Source organism: Quercus suber, unplaced genomic scaffold (genome assembly GCF_002906115.3).
Source record: "Quercus suber isolate HL8 unplaced genomic scaffold, Cork oak 2.0 scaffold_354, whole genome shotgun sequence".
Classification (NCBI taxonomy): Eukaryota; Viridiplantae; Streptophyta; class Magnoliopsida; order Fagales; family Fagaceae; genus Quercus; species Quercus suber.
Window position 1 is genome coordinate 46750 of NW_027069806.1, and position 21279 is coordinate 68028.

General features: G+C 31.1%; 3 protein-coding genes across 3 annotated transcripts; 2 read left to right on the top strand and 1 right to left on the bottom strand.

Annotated features, from left to right (window-relative positions):
* Positions 1-7001: 7001 nt before the first annotated feature.
* LOC111988541 (vacuolar protein sorting-associated protein 29) lies at positions 7002-12125 on the top strand. The gene is made up of 3 exons (XM_024020338.2): positions 7002-7058; positions 10413-10550; positions 11657-12125. Exons 1-3 carry the CDS (start codon positions 7002-7004, stop codon positions 11951-11953), a joined length of 492 nt encoding a protein of 163 aa, XP_023876106.2. The 3' UTR covers positions 11954-12125.
* A 4482-nt stretch (positions 12126-16607) lies between these two features.
* LOC111988558 (uncharacterized) lies at positions 16608-17273 on the top strand. The gene has a single exon (XM_024020354.1). It carries the CDS (start codon positions 16608-16610, stop codon positions 17271-17273), a length of 666 nt encoding a protein of 221 aa, XP_023876122.1.
* Positions 17274-18850: 1577 nt separating this feature from the next.
* LOC111988576 (uncharacterized) lies at positions 18851-21258 on the bottom strand. The gene is made up of 5 exons (XM_024020370.2): positions 21007-21258; positions 20830-20879; positions 20232-20355; positions 20035-20133; positions 18851-19668 (listed from the first exon to the last, which is right to left on the bottom strand). The coding sequence occupies exons 1-5, from the start codon at positions 21170-21172 to the stop codon at positions 19049-19051; spliced, it is 1059 nt and encodes a 352-aa protein (XP_023876138.1). The 5' UTR covers positions 21173-21258; the 3' UTR covers positions 18851-19048.
* Positions 21259-21279: the final 21 nt, after the last annotated feature.

Below are 21279 nucleotides of genomic sequence, written 5' to 3' on the forward strand. Positions count from 1 at the left end.
ATTTTGGACTAATTGAGCATTAAATTGATTCTTTTTGTAGTTGCCTTTTCAAGTTTAGTTCAGAATTTTTTTTTTCTTAATGTTTGGGTTGAAAACTGAAAAGTATGAAATTTTATTACATTACATTTGAGCTAAACTCTTTAGTTTTGAGTTAAAATAATACAAACAAAATAGACATTAGAAATATGAGCCCTAAAAATGAAATAAAAATGGTAAATATTCAAAAGCTCTATTCGGTCCAAATTGGTCCTATTTTGTCCACTTCATTCCTATTTGGTCAATTCTATCTACTTTGGTTCTACTTAGTCAACATTGGTCCTATTTGGTCCACTTCAGTCCTATTCAATCCAATTTGGTCCTATTTGTTCCTATTCAGTCCATTACGTCCATTTTAGTCCTAATTTATCCATTTGTTCCTATCCAGTCTACTTCAGTCCTATTCGGTCCACTTTGGTTCAATTCGGTCCACCTTGTTCCCATTCGGTCCACTTCATTCCATTTGGTCCATTTGTGTCCACTACAATCCATTTTGGTCAACTTTGATCCATTTTTGTGCACTTACATATATGAAAAAAATATGCTCGGGTTGCTCCTATTCTAAATCTAAATTTATTAAAAAAATATAAATCTCAAACTCGAAATATCTAAAATCTAAGCATAAAATTTATTGTTATTACACTCTTTTTTTTTTTTGGAGAAACTATTGTTACTACACTTTTTTTGAGTCACATTAATGTAGCATTTCATTTCACTTCGGTCTAGCTAAATTTAAGTGAAAATCCTTCTAAATATAAAGGTTATGATTATACAAATCTAATCTTTAGGGCAGTTGTGAGTTCTAGTTAGCTCAACTGGTAAAGTTTCTGATAGTTAAATAAGAGATCTGGGGTTCAATCTCCGTCTACACCAAAAACCATTTAGTGTCTTGGTCTAAGATAAAGAGCTATCATCAGGAATGGATGCCATAGATTGAAACTCTCTAAAAAAAAAAAAAAAAAAAAAATCTTTAGGGCTATTACTCATTTGTTTTAAAGTCATTACTTTAAAATGAATTACATGAGGTTGATTAAATTATACCTTCAAGCAATATATATATATGTGTGTGTGTGTGTGTATAATTTTTATTTAAATAAATTATTCAAATTCTTCATTCTCTTAAAAGAGATTATTATGATAATTAAAACTCATTACAAACTTATACTGAATATGTATAATTTATTCTCTAAATTTTATTGAATGTTCTCCCTAAAAATTAAAAAATTTCTAAAAGTAATTTCCATCACTCTATTTTTACAAATATATAATTTTTAATTTTTTTTTATTGAAATTATATTTTTCTTTTTGAAATTGTCCAAATTCTTCTAACTATTGTTATTAAGCATTATATTTTCCTAGTTTATTTTGGTACAATTAAAATTCTTAAGTATCAAAATTATTATTCAAATTTTCATTCTCTTAAGGAGATTATTATGATAATCAAAACTTATCATATAATTACAATTAATATTACTCAAATAATTGATAATACTATAAACTCAAATTTGTATTTTCCCATTCTTAAATAGGTACATCGAATTGGACCGAAGTGATTTGAAATAGACCAAATGGACCACAGTGGTTTGAGTAAACCTAAGTGGATCAAATAAACCGAAGTAGACTGAATGGATCGAATTAACTGAATTGGGCTAAATGGACTAAAGTGAACCAAAATTGACCAAAGTGAACCAAATGGAACAAATAGACTAAATTGGCCAAATGGACCTAATTGAACTGAAGTGGACTGAGGTAGACCGAAGTGAACTAAAGTAAACCAAATTGAGCCGAATAGATAAAGTGGCCAAAATAGACTGAAATGGACTGAATGTTGATCTATAATTAGTATAGTCAAGATTGTATTTTTATATAAACTCAAATTCTTACTTCCAAAATAATCAAGTATTAACTCAAACAAAAACCAAACCAAACCAAAACTAAGAGAGAGAGAAATACTACTTGTAATGGGGGAAGTAAAAAATACAATACCAAAACATATGAACCCAAAATAGAGTTTTAAAAATCACAATTATTCATCAATATTAGGTAGAGTTGCTAGAAAGAATAAAAAAAATCAAGAGAGAGATAATAACCACTTTTTCAAGAGAGAATATGAGAAAGAATAATGTGAAATTTATAGAAAATAATATGAGAAGATATTTTTTTTAAAGTAATAAATTATAAATTATCTAAGTCATGTTATGTTATGTAATAAAAAAACAACATTATATTCTTATATACTATCTTTATAATGGAATATGATAACATCTATGAAATCAAAGAGAAGAAAAAAGATAACAACTTAAAAACACAACCTAATCACATTAACCCGAAGTAGAGTTCCAAATAATACAAAAATTCATCAACCTAATGTAGAGATGCAAGAAAAAAAAAATCCACCAAAAAATGAAAAACAAAATTTTGAGAGAGAGAAAGAGAAAGATATAACATTTTGTTTGTGGGAAGACTATGTATAAAATGAGAGAGAGAAGTGTAAATTTATAGTCAGAGGAGTGGAATAAGAAAAACCAAAACTAAAGGAAGATAAAAGGATAGAAGAAAAGGGATATTTAGGTAGATAGTAGTGGGGAGATGAAAATGTAAAAGGAATTGGAAAAGTTTGGGAAAGTATAATAAGTTAGCAAATTAATAAGAAAAAATAAAGTTAAAAAAAGAGACAGAGAGAGAATGTTGGAAATTGGTGGATGATGTAGCTCAGTAGAAGCATAGCAATAATAAATGCTATCCTTCAGTTTTTAGTTATAATAATATAGAATATAGATATAGATGAGTTTTATTTATTTTAGATGTTGGGATTTATTTTACACTAATCTATATATATATATATAAATAAAACCGAAACCTCTGAAACTCTCACAATTTTCCACATTATCACTATTTTCTTTTTCTTTTTATCTTAGATTCTTTTTATTTTAGGTTTTATATCTTATATAGAATTCACCAGAAAAACAATAGACAAAAGTTCGAATTTTTATTAATATCAATAATATTGAAAAACGTATACAAATATGGAGGCCTATTTAAGGGCTCCATAAAACTTGATGGACAAGAAAATATATTCTAAAATAAGCCTTAATTAATGCCTAACCATAATAGGAACCAAATTTGACCTAAAAAACATTAAAAGAACCTAAAAACAAGGAAATAAATCACCTAGACCTAAAATAACGTTTTTTGCATAAAAATACCAAAATTAAATAATTACAAAAAATTTTTTTTTATTTTAGATTTTATATCTTATATAGAATCCACCAGAAAAATAATAGACAAAAGTTTGAATTTTTATTAATATCAATAATATTTGAAAAATGTATACAAACTTAGAGACCTATTTAAGTGCTCCATAAAACTTAATGGACAAGAAAATATATTCTAAAATAAGCCCTAGTTAATACCTAATCATAATAGGAACCAAATTTGACCTAAAAAACAATTTTGAACATAAAAACAAGGAAATGAATCACCTAGACCTAAAATAACGTTTTTTGCACAAAAATACCAAAATTAAATCATTACAAAAATTAAATTGTAAATTCTATCCTACATCAACTTATCACAAAAATCATCATCTATATTTATTATTATTATTAAATATATAAAACTAAAGCAGATATATGTTTCAAAAGCTTGAAAATTGTTCTTAAAAAAAAAAAAAAAAGGGCTTGAAAATTCTACTTCAACTAAAAGTCTATAACAAAAATAACCCCCAATGCAAATTAGACTTCTAGCCAAATACAATAACACTCTCCCACCACCTCTACTCTCTCCTATTTAAGAACTGCTTGTGTAGAAGACCTAAAACCCAAAAACTATTTGCGGAGAAGATGATGTTTGAGGATCCTCACCACGAAGTGTTTATTGAAGCTGACATCTTTTTTTAAGATTGGTCAATATCTTATATTTATATGTATGACTGTTTTCTGTTAAGTTATTGTTTAGCTACATTGTATTGTCAACGAAAAATATACAAAGCTATGGAGTGGTAGTTCTTCCTCTTATTGAAATCCATCTTTTGCTAGACTCTTTGAGTTTTGACATATCAAACATTAATTTCAAGATTCTTATTAATACAAATAAGTTGTGTTCATTGTATGGTTTTGTTTTAAGCTAATAAACTAATTTGAGTTCGTTGTATGGTTTTATTTTTAGCTAATAAACTAATTTTATTAGTTGAAAACACAATGGCTCAAAAGCTCTTTGTAGTGAAAGTTTCAAAAGCTCTTTATGGGATCATGTTATAAATCATTGTTATCTCTATTACTTGTGAATCTTATTATAGGCTACATCAGCATAAGATTGTCTCTTCCTTTATAGGATGTCTTAGAACATTTATTTAATTGTTTTCAGTTAAATTCCTTAATATTTGTTGGTATTTCAGAAGTTTTAACATATGAATTTTTGAGATATTATTTTGCAATATTGAAACTATTTGACATATTTCCACGACTATAGTGATAAATTATTTCTTTTAAATGTATCACTATAGTCACATTTTTTTTATGTTGTTTCTATAATTTGTAGGTTTTGACTATTTTGATTCTTTAATTTTTTTTTTTTTCATTTTGGAAGTTTTAACATAAATATTTTTGGGTTTTTTTTTTTTTTTTTGATAATATCTAAAACAATTTGGCAGATTTCAACCGTTATAACCATAGATCATTCTTTTGAAAATAACATCTTTCTCCTATGTTTTTCTATTGTGCAATCACATATATATTTTGTTTTGTTTCAATAATTTTTAGATAGTGAATCTTTTGATTTTTTAATATTTTTTGGCATTTTGGAAGTTTTTATATTTGATTTTTTTTTTTTTACAATATTTGAAAATGTCTAGCAAATTTTTTGTAGGACATTGCACATTCAAGTAATGGATTCTTTATCAAATTTAAACATAAAAGACTGGAGTAATTTATGTGATGGTATAGTTTCATAATTAAGTTAGGATTTTATAAAAATTATTTTAGTCTGTTACACAAATAAGTAGGTAGGTTCCTATGCGTAGCATGAGTTTGCGACTAGTTAGTTTAAATTATTTTTCTTTTTTATAATTTAATTTTGATAAGAATACTAGATCCAATATTTTTATTAGGCTTGATAAAATAGCCCCAACCCAACTTGTAGGGATCAGGGTTGGGCTGAGTTTAGACTTGGAAGAATTGGACTTGGATCCAATAACCTATCTGGACTAGTATAAACCAAATAGAGTATGGATCATAAGAAGAGCTACCCATTTTAGTTTAATAAGTTTCTGATTCGAACTTGATCTAACACAAATTGGTCACTCATACTTGACCTGCTCATCAAGCCTTTATTTTCAAATTTTAGAATAATTTTTTTATTGACTCATTGTATATTTGTATACTAAAGTTATATTATATTTTCTATATTGTGGGTGAAAATAATACTAATGATATTACTTGTCAACTTGACAGGAAATTCTCAAATACAAATGTTTCATGCGTTGAAGGTTAAAATTGAGTAGTTTTTTTTTTTTTTTTTGGTTGAATGAGTAGTTTTTTTTCTTAAGTTCAATATAGATTTTCTTCTTAATTATTTAATTTTCACTTTAACTAGTGTGTTATATTTTATTATCAAAGCCGTATATATTGAATGAGTTAGATGAGTTTTTTTTTGTTCTTTAAACTTTCTAGTTTATTTGCTTATGCATAACTCTTAAAAGCCTTATTATTTTTTTAAAGTACACTTAAAATTTTCCAACTTTCAACAAATAAGATTTCAATGAAAAATTAATCCAAAAACACGCTTAGTAGTTTTATAGATGATATTAATCTTATATATCATGTTTCATGTATAACATGTATATCTCTATTATTTTCATTTCTTCTTTTTTGGAATTAAATATTAGACTAGTAGACTATTATAATCAATTATTGGTTAATAAAGTTAAGGATTTATGTGTTATTTAACCTTTATCTTTTAGTTTTTTTTTTCCGTTTTTTTTTTTAAATAAAATTTTTATAACTTTTATTGTATCAAAAGAAATATAAAGAAAAAAGAGTTAAAAATTACGTTTTAAAGTTCTTTTTTTTTTAATGTGAAAAAATACAAATCATTTCGGATTGACGAGACCACTCAAAATTCATATAAAAGTCATAAGAATAACAATCTATTTTAACATAATTTTTTTTTTTTTCATTTGAATTTCATCGATTCAACCCGTTTGTCAGGTATAAGTGGATTGAAAATAATCGACCCGTATTATTTTTGTTTATTTATTTATAGGCAAAGTTTAATTATAAAATTGGTTATAAATTATAACCTTACTCAATATCTTTTTTTTTTTTTTATTAAAGGTGAATTTTGACAAATCCACTATTGGATTACATCTTCTTCTTATATACTTCATGCTTGTAAAATTTTTAGAAAATTGAAGATCAATAGTTATGTCATCAATAAATTGTTTAAATTGTAAGTTTTTGTAGTTTAAAATTATAAATAAAATATAAGTTTATAAATTATATAGTAAATAATATCCGACTGACACAAAATTTGATATGTGCATTAAAAATGTAAAAAGAATACAATTTAACGATTAGATTATTAAAATATCTAATAACATTTATTTTATTTAGTAAGGTTATAATCCAAGATTACAATTTTTGTAACTAAAGTTTGTTTTTTTATTTACTTATTTTTGTTGTTTATTATTTGTTTATTAAAGATTAGACGTGGCATCTTGCTCTGTTTCAGACTCGGCAGCAGCAAACTCTATAACCATTTGCCAAAACGACTTCGTTTTTCTCACCCCCAAGAAATTTAACATAACGAAAATTTTCAATGCGTCAAACAAAAGCAAAATAGGAGGCTTATGCAAATTGGTCAATCTCTCTGGTAATGATCTCTAGCTCCTCTTCTGACCCGTAACTATTTTTTGGATCCATCTTAGTTTTTTTTCTAATCAAGCACTTTTTTTGTGTGCGTAAATAATGCTTGTACCTGGCAAGATCCAGCACATCATTTGCCCTGGAAATCTTTGCATCAAAGTATGTTTAATTTCCTTGATCATGCTATTTCCTTTCTGGGTTTGTCTTATAATTTGCTGTTATGGGTTGTTTAGTAATTTTCTTTTTTCCCTGTGTTGGGTTTTTCTGTTTGTTTGCTGAGAAAATGTTGTGGGGAATAAAAGAAAAGACTTTTGTTTAATGGGGGTCTTGGAAAACAAATGGGTTTACTCAATTGAGGCTAATGTAACTAGTTGACTTATTTTTTTTTTTTTTTTTGGAATAGTTAGGCTCAAAGTTATGTTGCCCTGGAAATCTTTGCATCAAAGTATGTTCAATTTCTTTGATCATGCTATTTCCTTTCTGGGTTTGTCTTATAATTTGCTGGTATGGGTTGTTTAGTTAAGTTTTTTCCTGGGTTGGGTTTTTCTGTTTGTTTGCTGAGAATGTTGGGGGGGAATAAAAGAAAAGACTTTTGTTTAATGGGGGCTTGGAAAACAAAAGGGTTTGCTCAATTGAGGCTAATGTAACTAGTTGACTTAGTTTTTTTTTTTGAATAGTTAGGCCCAAAGTTCTGTTCTATAATCCAAGGGAGCTAGATGGATGGTATGATTTTCGGTAAGAGTTATAAGCTACATAGTCCTTTCTGGAATTTTGTTAACTTGTGAAGGTATGCTTGATGGGTATAGTCAGAGGGTGTTTTGATGTCCTGTGGAAGTAGTAGAGTTGCTACTTGGAACTTTAGTGGGTGCTTTGTGCTTCTTGTTGGTATGTAGATGTATCTGTATATGTTTTTCCAACAGTTATTTAATTCTAGGGCAGCGTTAGAATTGCTGTTAATGGCCTTAAATGATGAGGGATTGGGGGGGCAGGGGATGCCTTACTATTACGGCAGTGGCTTGTGTGTTTCAAATGCTACATAAGATAAAGTGTCTAACTCAAGCTTTTGTGAGATGTCTATGAATCACTTACGGATGTCAGAAACATGAAATTTGAAAATTCTTCTTTCCACCTACCTTAATCTCTTGCTATGTTTTGGCTGATGTTTGTGCACCTCATGTTTTCCAATAAAGTCTATATTAACCTTAATTGTTTTTTTTTTGATAAGTCTATATCAACCTTAATTGTGGGATATACAACTTTTCCCCCCTTAACAATTGATTGTGCTCCAGTCTCAATCACTTACCCTAAAAATGATTTTTTCATTCTCAATCAATTCACCTGTAGATCTCTTTTTGCAAGACATATTAAGTAATAGCATGTAGGTTATGTATTGGACCTTGCAAATTAAACAACAGACTTTTAGAGCTGTCCAGTTTATATTGTAACCTGGTGTTCACTTTTGCCAATCTCTAGAATTTCTTCCTACTAGTTGATGGCAATTTTCCCTGGATGGGTTAATATTTTATTCCAAATATTCAGCTTTTTTTTAATATCTTGAAGTCTATTATTCTTTTGTTAGCTAATAAACTCTAGCTCAAATGATATCTCCTCTTATTATTAGAACAAGATGGAGGCTGAGATTGTAGGTTTAAGACCCCTGTGGTGCATCCGTGCATGTGTAAATTCCAAATAAAAATAATTATATCCCTTTGTTAACAACTTTCCTACTCTTTTAGCTTGCAGTCTTGGCCTCTATTTTTTTGCGTCCAAGGTTCTTTGACATTTGGAACTTCTTCTAAGGTTTAAAATATCCAAAGACGAATTTGAAATTTAAAGTTGTAATTTTATATCTAACACAACTTTGTTTGGGATTCAAAAGAGTTTGCAATTAAGTGTTATGGCACTTTCTGGTTTATCAAGTGGCATTCATTTCAGGGAATAGGTGTTCTTGTGCCTCTTATAACATAACACTCCAGTTGAACTGATTGAAATATTCTGGAAGGTGTCAGTGTAGCATCTAGTTGGCTATGGGGTTCAAATATCTGAAAGTCTAGTTTTGAATTTTAACATATTGCTTCATTTTCTTCATTGTGGATTCAGATTCTCTCTCTATGCATGCTGTGCATAAACACAGGGTACATCATTTGTGTTTGCGGTCTCCCAACCTAAAATCCTTGGTTATAAACCATCTTACCATATGAACTATGAATTTTGTTTCTAGATGTGATTGATTAGGACTAATAAATTATCATAGTTAGGCCAAGAACCCTATAGCTCAACTAGTTGGCACCTCCTGGCTTTGAAGCACAGACACTTCATTTTTGTGTTCCATATCCATGTCAAACACAAGACACACCTAGGGCAGTTCTGCATGTGTGTCCTAGGCGTGTCCCAACCATGTCCTTTAAAAAAAAAAAAAATTTAACAAGAGGAATGAAATACCCTTTCAAAAAACAAGGATATTCGTGCTCTAATAGTAACAGTGCATTTGGTAATAAAAATATAGTAACAGTGCATTTGAAGATTAATAAATATTCTTATTCTTGGTTTGTATTCTAATTTCTAAACATCCTTTAATAGTCATGAATTCACTTTATTATTTATTATTGCTCTTAAATTGATATATAATTAACATTATATGAAAATTAACAATATATAGAAAATAAAAATAAAAATATATTAAATAATTATTTAATAAATGTGTCTTGCTGTACCCGTGTCCTATTTTTTCAAAAAATGTTGTCGCCATGTTGTGCCCGTACCCATACCCATTCCCGTGCTTGTGTCCAATGTCTGTGCTTCCAAGCCTCTTGGGCTTCTAATGGAGACATCTAAGGTTCAAATCACCCATCTCCCATTGTAATTATTGAATTATAGGAAAAGTTAACAGATGCCCTAAGAGAATTGGTTTAGGAAATATTTTTAGAAGTATTTTATGGGAAAAGAAAAAAGTAACTGATTTTTTTTTTTTTTATAACTTTTTATATTTCTCATAAAAGTGGTATTAAAATTTTCTTAAATGGTACATTAACAAATGCCCTAAGGGCATATGTGAACCAGAGCCTTGAATTATTAATAAGTTATTATAGTTAGAGTACTCTTAGTTTTATCTATTTTTGGGTACTTCGTGAATTCTGACTCATGCTCACTTGACTTGTTTTTTTGTAGCATATGTAATTTCTCTTCTTCCCTTCTAGTCATGGTTGGCTAAAACTTGAATTGTGGCCCTGATTTGTAGATTTTCTCAAACATCTCCTGCTTTTAATTTTTAATTTATTTATTTTTATTGGTAAGTTACACATGCATCCATTGGGATTTTGAACCCATGACCTTACTCTTCATCCCACAATCCATATATTTCTGCAACTGCTGTCCTGCTTTATTTATTCAAATCAGCTAACTATAGGGCATGTGAATTAAAAGTCATCTTGCCTGTACTTTTTTTTTTTTTTTTTAATACCTGTGTTATCTATAATTGGGCAGTGGCTCATAATTTTCCTATGATATTTCCAGGAAGTTCATGACTACTTGAAGACTCTTTGTCCTGACTTGCATATTACTAGAGGTGAATATGATGAAGAGATGCGCTATCCAGAGACCAAGACACTGACTATTGGGCAGTTTAAGCTGGGACTATGTCATGGTCATCAGGTTTGGTTCCCCTTGTCCTTCGGTGTTTTAAAATTTTTATTTGTATTTTTTAATTTTCTCAAAGAATGTTTAGTTAATTGACATGAATTCATTTATTTACGGTAATCTTTCACCTTAAAGCATTATTGACTTCTGTTTAATGAGCTTCTTGTTAAATTGAAACCAAATCACAAGAATGTTTACACTGAAGGGGGTATAATTGGCAGAAGTTTAGTGACTGGCACCCACTTTCTTATGAGGAGAAAAGGGGGGAAAAAAAAAAATTTGGGGGGTAGATCTTTCATCAGTGACCTCTTTGCAGCACTGCAACAATTGTTTCTATATCTGGCTGATCTTGGTTGTGGTGAATTGATTAAACATGCTGATATCTAGAATGAAGAAATCAAATGCCCTTCCATGATGTTTAGATTCCTAACAAATATCTACCAGATCTCCCTAAAACTATACGTGCATTCCTTGCATATGGCTCACACCATTCGAGGTGGCCCAGCCCAGCATATCTCTCTCTCTCTCTCTCTCTCTCTCTCTATATATATATATATTTATATATATATGTATGTATGTATGTATGTATGTTATAGGGATGGTTTCAACTTTCAAGTTACACCACTTTGTACTTTTCTATTTGATATGTTTTTTTAACAAATCCACCATTGGATTATATTGTCACCCTTCTTGCTTGCAAATTATTGAGATGATCAAAGATCAAAAACTATCCCATCTATAAAATGTTTATATATTTTGTGTACTTTAAAATAATACTATTTAGAGATAATGGATTGGATTACAATACCATCTGATTAACACAAAATTTAGCATGCCTGTTAAGATCAAAGAAAGCATATAGTTGAATTGGGGGATTTTTAAAATATTAATCCAATAAAAAGTAATTAAGTGGTGTAATATTGACAGAGTTACAGCAAGTATAACTTGATTTTATGTATGTATGCCTCTTTTTGTATTAAGTTGACCAGCATATGTTCTAAAGGTTGAAATTTAAAATCTGTTATGGAGGATAGGTTGAGAATTAGTTGAATGCATTTGAAAATGTCCTGAAATTTCAGCTGGTAGTGATCACTTTATAATTTGATTTGATTTATTTGAAGGTTATTCCTTGGGGTGACCTAGACTCACTGGCCATGCTCCAGAGGCAGTTGGATGTAGACATTCTTGTAACAGGTCACACTCATCAGTTTACAGCTTATAAGCATGAAGGAGGTGTTGTCATAAACCCAGGGTCTGCAACTGGTGCCTACAGCAGCATCACCTATGATGTTAACCCTAGCTTTGTCCTCATGGACATCGATGGCCTACGAGTTGTGGTCTACGTTTATGAACTCATTGACGGAGAGGTTAAGGTTGACAAGATTGATTTTAAGAAGACAACCACTGCAAGTCATTGAAAACAATTTATGTTTTAGCAATTTAGACCTTTTCTTTCATCTTCCTCTTCCTTTTTTTTTCTTCTTTTTTGCCAAAAAGCTTTCTTGGGATTTCTGAAAATCCAATCTGTTTGTGATATATGGTGATCACATTATTTGTTTATGTATGATAGTGGAAATATTTACCTTTTTATTAGTATTGCCCATTTTGCATAAGCTGCTATACTTTTGATTTTTGTGATCCGTTCATGAACAAATTGTGAGGCTTCTTTTGGTTTTATATCTATAGGCCACAGAAAGTGAAGCTGACATTTTGTGACTGGGTATTTGACTCCAACCTTATACCATCTTTCATGTTCTCCTTGAAAAAAATTGTACCGACATGGTCAAAACCAGAATTGAGCCAATTTTGACATCAAAGCTTTAAAAGTAGAATATCTATTTCATATTGGCAATGTGGTTTATCTTTTTAGCAGATGAAATAGATGCCAATTGAAGCTCAGTTTTATTCTGGGGTGCAAATCGAGCTTCGCCATTTGGCTACACCTCTTGATGTTTTAACAGAGATATCTAGATTCAAACCTCTTTCTTGTGAGTTTCAGTTACCTTAACTGGTAAAGTTTCTGATTGTTGAATAAGAGATCTAAGATTTAATTTCCGCCAGTACCAAAAATCAATAAGTGTTTTGGTTTGATGTTAAAGAGTTATCATCAATAACAGATGTTATAAGTTGAAACTCTCTAAAAAAACATCTCTCTCTCTCTCTCTCTCTCTCTCTCTCTCCTAAATATCAAATTAAAAAAAAAAACAAAAAAATATTAATCAAGAATGGTCTACAATACATGGTTTTGAAATCCGGACCAAACTAGAGTATCGAACCGGGTTAACTGAAAACTGGTCACTGATTCGGTTTTTTAAACACAAAAAACCGGACATTTAACTTTTGCAGGAAACCGCTCAAACTGCGGACAAACCATCTAGTTTGATAGACCGCGCATGGGTTTTCCGGTCAGACCTGGGCTTTTTGTTTGAAAATATTCATTGAAAACTTGTCGGAAGTTTTGAATCTTTTATGTCGAGAGGGTCATCTTGTTCGCTAGAAGCTGAAAGTAGCAAATCTTGTTCACTAAATTGATGTTTTGGGGGAGATTTTTCTCAGATCTGTTTTGGAAGAGAGGGAGAAGAGTTTGCTCAGATCAGTTCTAGAAGAGAGAGGGGCGAGAGAGAAAGAAAACAAGAAGCGTGTGAGGAAAAGAAAGAAAAGACTAGCCTAGTGGTACTGTACTAGTGGGCAAGGGTTTGATGGTTTTATGAGGATGGGGTATATTGACGTATGGGGAGGAGAGTTTGTTTGGGGAAAGGGTAAATTAAATGCATGAGTGGACATTTTCTTTAATGCATTTATTTTTATGTTTAATTTTAAATGTTAAACTTTTTAAACGTCAAACTTTTTAATTTAATATATTAAGATAAACTTTAAGGTAATATTTTAAACTTGAAAGTGCCGCATCTCTATATTTATTTGTATGCTTTTAATAAAATATTCTATTTGTAATAATTTTATACATTTACTTATATTTAAAAAATTAATAATTTAATTATGATGTCATTATAGTTCGACCTTAAAAACTTTGAACCTCTTCTTTTTACGGTTCAATGAACGGTCCGTGTTTCAAAACCATGCTACAAAATCTAAATTTTAATCAAGGCTTCAATTGTCCTGTTGACTTTTCTAGTAAGAAGGTACATGCTCACACCTTTATTATCATGAAGGCTTTATTGTGATTTCTCCTTTCAAAAGTAAAAATTTTATATTCAACCTATCATGTGTTTTATGTTGGTATGCCTTGAGACATGGTTACTATAAATAATCTATATTTGTAAAGTTCATGCTTTCTCTTTTTAAAAATTAAGGTAAAACTTAAGTAAAGTACCTTAGATGCAATATATTAAGTTTTCCAATTAATTCAAAACCGAGTTATTGATCAATAAAGAGTGGGTTAATGCAATAATTATAATGAGATATGAGCTTAAATAAGAAGTTAAAACACAACGAACAAGTTGGAAATGACATTGGAAATCGGTTTCAAGAGATTGAGGAAAATGTGACACATGACCCACTGCAATTGTTAATAACCATCTGAATCTCAAAAATAAATTAGACTCAAATTTAAAGACAGAGATATTTAACACATATTTTGTCAGTTTATTCTTGTAATTTCTCCTCTATATCTATATAATATCTAAAAACTGAAGTATAACATTTATTATTGCTACGCTCCTATTAAGCCACATTATTGTAGCATTTTGGTCCATTTGGTCTATTTCGGCCGAATTTAGTCCAGTTCGGTTCACTTTGGTCTATTCGGTCCAGTTCAGTCTATTTGGTCCACTTTAGTCCATTTCTGTCCACTTTAGTCCATCTGGTTCATCACATTAGGTTCAAGTTACACTTGGTGTAACTTAAACAATGTTTACATCACTCAGTAATTCTTTATTGGATGCGAATTTTATTATATCCATTGTTGGTTTCGATTCTCTTCTTATACTCTACATGCTTACAAAATTTCATGATAATTAGAGATCGATAACAATGTCATCTATCATGTGTTTAAATCTTAAGTTTTTGTATTTAAAATAGTGCATAAAAGATGGGCTTCTAGATTAAACAGTAAATGACATCTGATTAACACAAGTAAGGGCAGGCGCGGTGCGGCAGGGGGGAAGTGCCCCCCCTAAACTCTTAAAATTTTCTCTAATAATACCAGTATATTGAACCAAAATGTCTTATTTTCCCCTCACACAAAGGACAAAGAACTTTAAAAGAAAAAGGTATGTATATATATATATATATATATATAATTTAAACAAACTACTTTTAAGCTAGGTGTGAAAAAATAAATTAAAGTTTATGTAAGGACTCAGTTTGGATTGACCCTGAGTTTTGCTGGGTTTTCAGCCCAACAAGCCCAAACAATAAATTTATAGAGAATGGGTTAAAGGTTTAGGTGCTGGCTGTCGATCACCATGCATGAACTTTCTTTATAAAAAATACTAAGAGTTTCTTTACAAATGCGGGGATGCTCCTCGGCCCATGGCCGAGGAGACCCTCTTCTTCTTTCTTTTTTCCCCCCATTCTTCTTTCTTTACTTGCTTTTCTTATATAGTTTCCATCTGCCTATCTCCTTATTCCATATGTTGATCATCCATTTGCCTTTCTTCTGGCCGTCCGTCCCATCAGAGGCCTTATCAGTACTCAAGTGGTTCACTCTGATCAACGTTGCCCTGCCAAGGGGTTATATCCCCATTAATGCGGCCAGAGGGGTTAGGTAAATGCATTAAGTGCGAATGTGACAGCTTGCTCTGAGCTTGTCCCCTCCCGAAAGTTATCCTTAGAATGCCGAGGACGAACAGGTTCTCGGCGTGGGTCACAACAGAGGTTTTGCCTGACTTAGCCTTGGCTGGTCAGTCCTCCTCGGCGCTGTCCTTGGGCCTACTATCCGATGGGCCGAGGCTATCAGGCCCACGGGCCCCACAGTTTACATTTTATATTAGATTCTATATGACAATTACATTAGGATATAGTTGTTTATTTATTGTGTTATTAATATTGATTAATTTTTTACTTTTAATCTTGCTTTTTAATCTTGCCATCTGACCTAAATTCTTGGCTTTGCCACTGGACACAAAACTTGGTTGCATAATCCAACGATATGAGTTTTGAAATATTATTTTAATAAAAAGTTTTTAGGTGGTGTAACCTTATTTATAATTACACTAGATATAACTTGAACTCAACTATATATATATATATATATATTAATTAGATGTGAATTTTGATAAATCCACTGCTGGATTATATTATTATCGTATATTTTCCATACTTACAAATTTTAAAGATAATCAAAGATCAATAGCCATGTCATCAATCAATTGTTTAAATTCAAGTTTTTGTAGTTTAAAATAATGCATAAAAGATGAGTTTATGGATCGAATGGTAAATTACATCTGATTGGGTTGGAAATTGGCATGCATATTAAGAACATATAGAACATGTAATTCAATAGTTGGATTTTCAAAGTATGAATTTAATAACAAGTTATTAGGTAATATAACATTTCTAATTGGCTTGAAAATTGGCATGCATATTAAGAACATATAGAACATGTAATTCAATAGTTGAATTTTCAAAGTATGAATTCAATAACAAGTTATTAGGTAATATAACATTGCTTTACACTGAGTGTAAATTGAACCCAAAGTAAATTCTAACATATACATTATACAAACTATGATAAAAATGTTTTCTTGAATATTTTAAACAATTTAGCATCTTAACGTGGTCAACTAACAAAAATCAAGTAATAGGAAACAGAATCCCAGAAAGGAACTCCTAATCCTGGTTAGAATCAAAGATCTGATTAAAAAGAAAGAGTAGTTCCGCAAGGACATCAAAATCTATTAGCAGTCATATAACGGTCACAAACCGACTCAAAGTCTCTATCTTCAAAGCAACTCCTACTCCAAATATAACTGAAATTCTTTATCTTCAAAACCACTCCTACTCCTACAAATACAAAAAAATCTCTCTCTTAAGACTTTTAAGAGCCTCTATTAGCCTCTGGTCATCTTTAATATCTCTTGCTCTCTGGTTTTTTCTTCTCCTTTCTTCAAGATGTCTAGCACCACAATTTTCCACCATAGATGCGAGGCATGGCAACCCGAAAACTACATTGAACCCGAAATTTGTTCACCATACCCTGAGTTCTTAATTGAATTGTATGCCAATTTTGAATCAATTGATGTACAAGGCCAGATTTCCACAAGCCCCACCAAATACAAATCATTCACTATGCAACGTGACCTATTGATAATGAACCAAAACTCATGGTTCATCTTGTCCAATAATCTTTCTCAGATGGACGTGCCCTTCAATGTTCAGCCATCAATGATACAAAAGATTTCAACTGTTGCTCGTGAACTTGCTTGTGAGGCTGACAACATGCACCGCAAGACTATTCCAATGATGGTGGTTCTTACTGTTATACAAGGCTTTGATCAAGAACTTGAACTTTCTGAGGCTTTATGGGAATCCATGGATACCTGGGTGAATACACGCTCGGTTTGTGGAAGAAAATCATTGGTTGAGAAATTGGAGAAGGTTAAAGTTGAAGATTTTGAAACACAATGCGTTATATGTATGGAAGATATTTTGATGGGGTTTGAAGCTACTCGTTTGCCTTGCTCTCATGTCTACCATGAAGATTGTATTATGAGTTGGTTTAAGCAGAGTAATCTCTGTCCATTATGTCGGTTTCACATGTCAATTGAATGTGTCTAATTAGCAAGAAATTTGTTTCTTTTTCAATCCTTTTGAATGTAGAATCCTCATACTTTTCAAGAAAAGAAAGAGTTTGAATCTGTAAAAAGTAGAAATTTTTTCTACCAGTTCAAGCTAAATGTAGTTGCCAAGTTTTTTTTTTTTTGGTTTGTTATAATTAATAAGTTTTCTATTAATTCTTTATCTTTTACCTTTCTCCCTTACTGTTTTGGAGGAAAATTATTATTCCATGGTTTTGGTGTTTCTGTTTGAAAAGCTAATAATGTAGGGCTTAAATTGGTCCACAAGCAACTTTAGCTTTCGTTAGGTGCCAGGGCATTCACATCACTACTCACCACCACTTATTATATGATATAATCATATAATATACTTGAACAGAATTAGTTGAAAGAGTTAATTTGGTGTCACAAGTAGACTGGTGAGTGGTGATAGAATCAATTTGGGTAACAGGTTGATGCAAGACAAGTTATAATTTGTTTCTATTTTAATTATTGTACCTTTTTTGTCATCAAGTTCCTAACCTAGAAATATTGCCAATCAAGGGAACAATCATTGATTCAACTAATCTAACTGTTGAGAAATTGTTAAAGAGATAATTTATATTCAATTTTCATAAAAGTAATGTATTTCCTATGGCTTTGGCTCAAATATCCCCTCAGAAGAGAGAGACAATTGAGTGTGGAACTAAGAGAGAAAAAAATTTCGCTGGGGAGTTAGTGCAAAAAGAAAGATGACAAATTTTGGTTTTTTTTTTTGGTGTACAAATCAAGGATGAATTTGTTCTTTATCTTCTTATTGGCCTGAGATATTGAAATTATTAATCAAAATATTTTTGGGATTTGATTATATTTTTTGTTGAATTTTGTAATTCACATAAGACACATGATTAAATTGGTGAGTCCCGGTGGAGTTTTTTGAGAGAAAATTATTTTGGTAAAAGTTTACCATTATTTTGATATAAGCACACAAGAATGGCTTTAGCTGTGGAAATTATGATTATCTTGTTCATGGAAAATTTTCTTTGACTAAGACTAGCAAATTCCTCTTGGTGAAGAAGGAAGGCTAGTCTTTAGTGTGGGAGAGTATAGAATGAAAATCTGTCTTGGTAATGAAATAATTTGTACTCCTTGTTAAAGAAGTAATGTATTTATTGTCCACCAAAGAATAGAAATTAAAGTAATAGAAGTGCATAACAAGATATTGGCATGATTGAATCATTGATTTACTTTCTGATTGGGTTGAGATATTGGCATGATAATATTAGTCAAAACTTTTTGGTATTGTATTAAATTTTTTTGTTGAAGTTCTCAAATCATGTAATACTAGATTGTGACCCAACACTAACATCCACAGAACCTGTGGATCCTTGTGATCTTTAGTTGTTTTTTAGCCACCAACCACTAGAGCGGTCTAAATGATTAACGATTATACAAAGTTGTTTGATAGCTCAACCTACCTGAAGAAAACAAAACAGAGCCATGTTCAGATGGCTTCTTATGTAAGCAAGAACCTCAAATCCACATGATTAATTAAAAAAAAAAAAAGGTATGAGATGAGAATTGAACAAAATTAGACTTGGTTTCAATAGTGCATGTTGCACAATTATGCAGAGTTCATTCATGAATTAAACAAGACTAGTTCTTAAGGACATCCACAAATCACAATAAGAATATATGTCAAAATATCTGCACAATTTTTGTTATGGCAAACATCACAAAAAATGAAGAGCCTGAGCAAAAACATTCAAAAAATTTTCCCTTGAATGTTTAGAAGTTCTAGTGAGCCGTGAACCGATAGACCATAATATGCTTATAGGTCTCTCCAGGGTTGACAATCTGTGAAGGGAAGTTAGGGTGATTCACAGAGTCAGGGAATCCTTGTGTTTCCAAGCAAAGTGCAGCATGCTCCTTATAAATGTAACCACCTTTACCCTTCACATCATGCACCAAGTTACCAGTGTAAAGCTGCACTCCGGGTGCAGTAGTCCACAGCTGCAGTCTTCTTCCAGATACACTATCATACACCTCTGCAGCCCTCCTAAAGTGCGTAGTACTGTTATCATCTAAGGCATAGTTAATGTCATATCCTTTAGGTAGCTCGTTTATCCTGTCACCAATCTTATGGAGTTCGAGGAAATCAAATGGTGTTCCTTTGACGGGGGTCAATTCACCGGTGGGGATGAGTTCATCATCAACTGGTGTAATACGGGATCCGAAAATCTGGAGTTCGTGTGAGAGGATATCACCACTATTGTGGCCGCCGAGATTCCAGTAAGCATGCTGGGCTAAATTCACTGGTGTGGCCTTGTTGTGAGCCTTGGCTTCAAATTTCACACCTAATTTGTTTGTTTCAATCAGCATGTATGTCACTGCGACAGAAAGGGCACCAGGAAAGCCTGCATAAATTCAACATAAATCCCAGCAGTGGTGAGTTAAGAATGTAACAGTCAGGCCTTTTTCATGCTTCATTTTAAAGTTTGGACAGAATTCTCGGATGAATTTTCCTCAAACCCATCACATGGCCTACTATAAAGTTATGTGGCTTATCTATATGTTTTAATAAATTTTACTTTCATTTAATACACTTGATGGTCTTATAAGTGATAAGTTAGAGAGCTGTTTGAAAAAAAAAAGTTTATCCAATATAGTTTTGATGGTAACAATTTAATCCATAAGCTTTAGTAAATATAAAAAATATAGAGGATAAAAAAAATAATAAAATAAAGAATAAGAAAAAGAGAGAAGATATATAGATATATTACCCTCTTCACCATCAAAACTTTCGTAGGTGAATGTAATGTGACTATCCGGTTTGTAAGTCAATACAGACCATATAACATCACCATATCCTTTAGGACCACCTGATATCAAACATAAGTATTTCAAATATCAGAAACTTATTACATCCCAGATAGGATTTATAGACTAGAGATTAAATACAAGGATATGATGAATGTACCATGGAGTATGTTCTTTCCTTCATTGGCAACTAAATGATAAGTGGTGCCATTCAAAGTAAATTTAGCTCCTCCAATTCTGTTAGCAACTCGTCCAACAACGGCTCCAAAATAGGTTGTATCGTTCTGCAGATATCATTAGAAACTTTTTTTCATTAGAGGCTAGCAAATTTGTTTTTTGGGTGGATAGTTCAATAGTTGGGGGAGGAGATGTGTCCGTTGAAAACATTTGGATAGTGTCAATTGAATTACAAGGCTCTTGACGGGGTAGCATTCTAATTTTCGATAATTCTTAGCCACAAAAAGTTTAGATTATCATTATTTTAGATTGTATGATCCTCTCTATGGGGCCCATCTCCCAATATTAAGAAATTCAAACAGATTAAATCAAGAATCTTCCTATGATGTTAGTTTACTAGTTTCACATAAAGTATGATATTTTTCACTCTCTTTTTAATCAAATACCTATATATATTCAAATAATTTTGGCATTAAAATAATAAAATCTATCATCGCAAGCAAAAGTTTCATTCTATTGCTGTTTTCAACTAATAATACATTGATGGCAGAGGGAAATAAATGAAGTTGGATAAGTCCCACCTTGTAGCCATCAACTGAATCGAATCCAAGAACAACATCATCTAGTTTCCCTGATAAAATAAGTCAAAATAACATTGATTTAGATAACAGAGTTAAAAAAAAAAATAGTGCATAACAAAACAAAATCATAAAGGTTATAAAGCCAAAAAAGAGAGAGAGGAAAGAACAATTACACACCATTTCTATCAGGGAGAATAACAGAGTTGATAACTGCACCATAGTTGGTAAGCTTCACAGAGAAATCTCCCCTCTTCAATTCATAAAATCCGACTTCAACACCATTAACATTAGCCAATAAAAAGGCCAACACAACAAAGACACAGGAAAAAGTTACCGTACCCATTTGTTGGTAAATAAATATAAAAGAATTGTTAAAACAATTGGTATAACAATTTTTGACAACACAAGCTGAGAAGTGAGGATTTATATAGCAAAGAGAAGAGGAAGAAG

Bases quoted from the DNA above. Each gene is read 5' to 3' on its own strand.
- LOC111988541 (XM_024020338.2), top strand. From the start codon at position 7,002: ATGCTTGTACCTGGCAAGATCCAGCACATCATTTGCCCTGGAAATCTT. The intron at 7,059-10,412 runs GTATGTTTAATT...TGATATTTCCAG, and splicing joins CTGGAAATCTTTGCATCAAA to GAAGTTCATGACTACTTGAA. The intron at 10,551-11,656 runs GTTTGGTTCCCC...ATTTATTTGAAG, and splicing joins GACTATGTCATGGTCATCAG to GTTATTCCTTGGGGTGACCT.
- LOC111988558 (XM_024020354.1), top strand. From the start codon at position 16,608: ATGTCTAGCACCACAATTTTCCACCATAGATGCGAGGCATGGCAACCC.
- LOC111988576 (XM_024020370.2), bottom strand. From the start codon at position 21,172: ATGGGTACGGTAACTTTTTCCTGTGTCTTTGTTGTGTTGGCCTTTTTA. The intron at 20,134-20,231 runs GTACATTCATCA...GTTTGATATCAG, and splicing joins AGGAAAGAACATACTCCATG to GTGGTCCTAAAGGATATGGT. The intron at 19,669-20,034 runs GTAATATATCTA...GAATTTATGCAG, and splicing joins AAGTTTTGATGGTGAAGAGG to GCTTTCCTGGTGCCCTTTCT.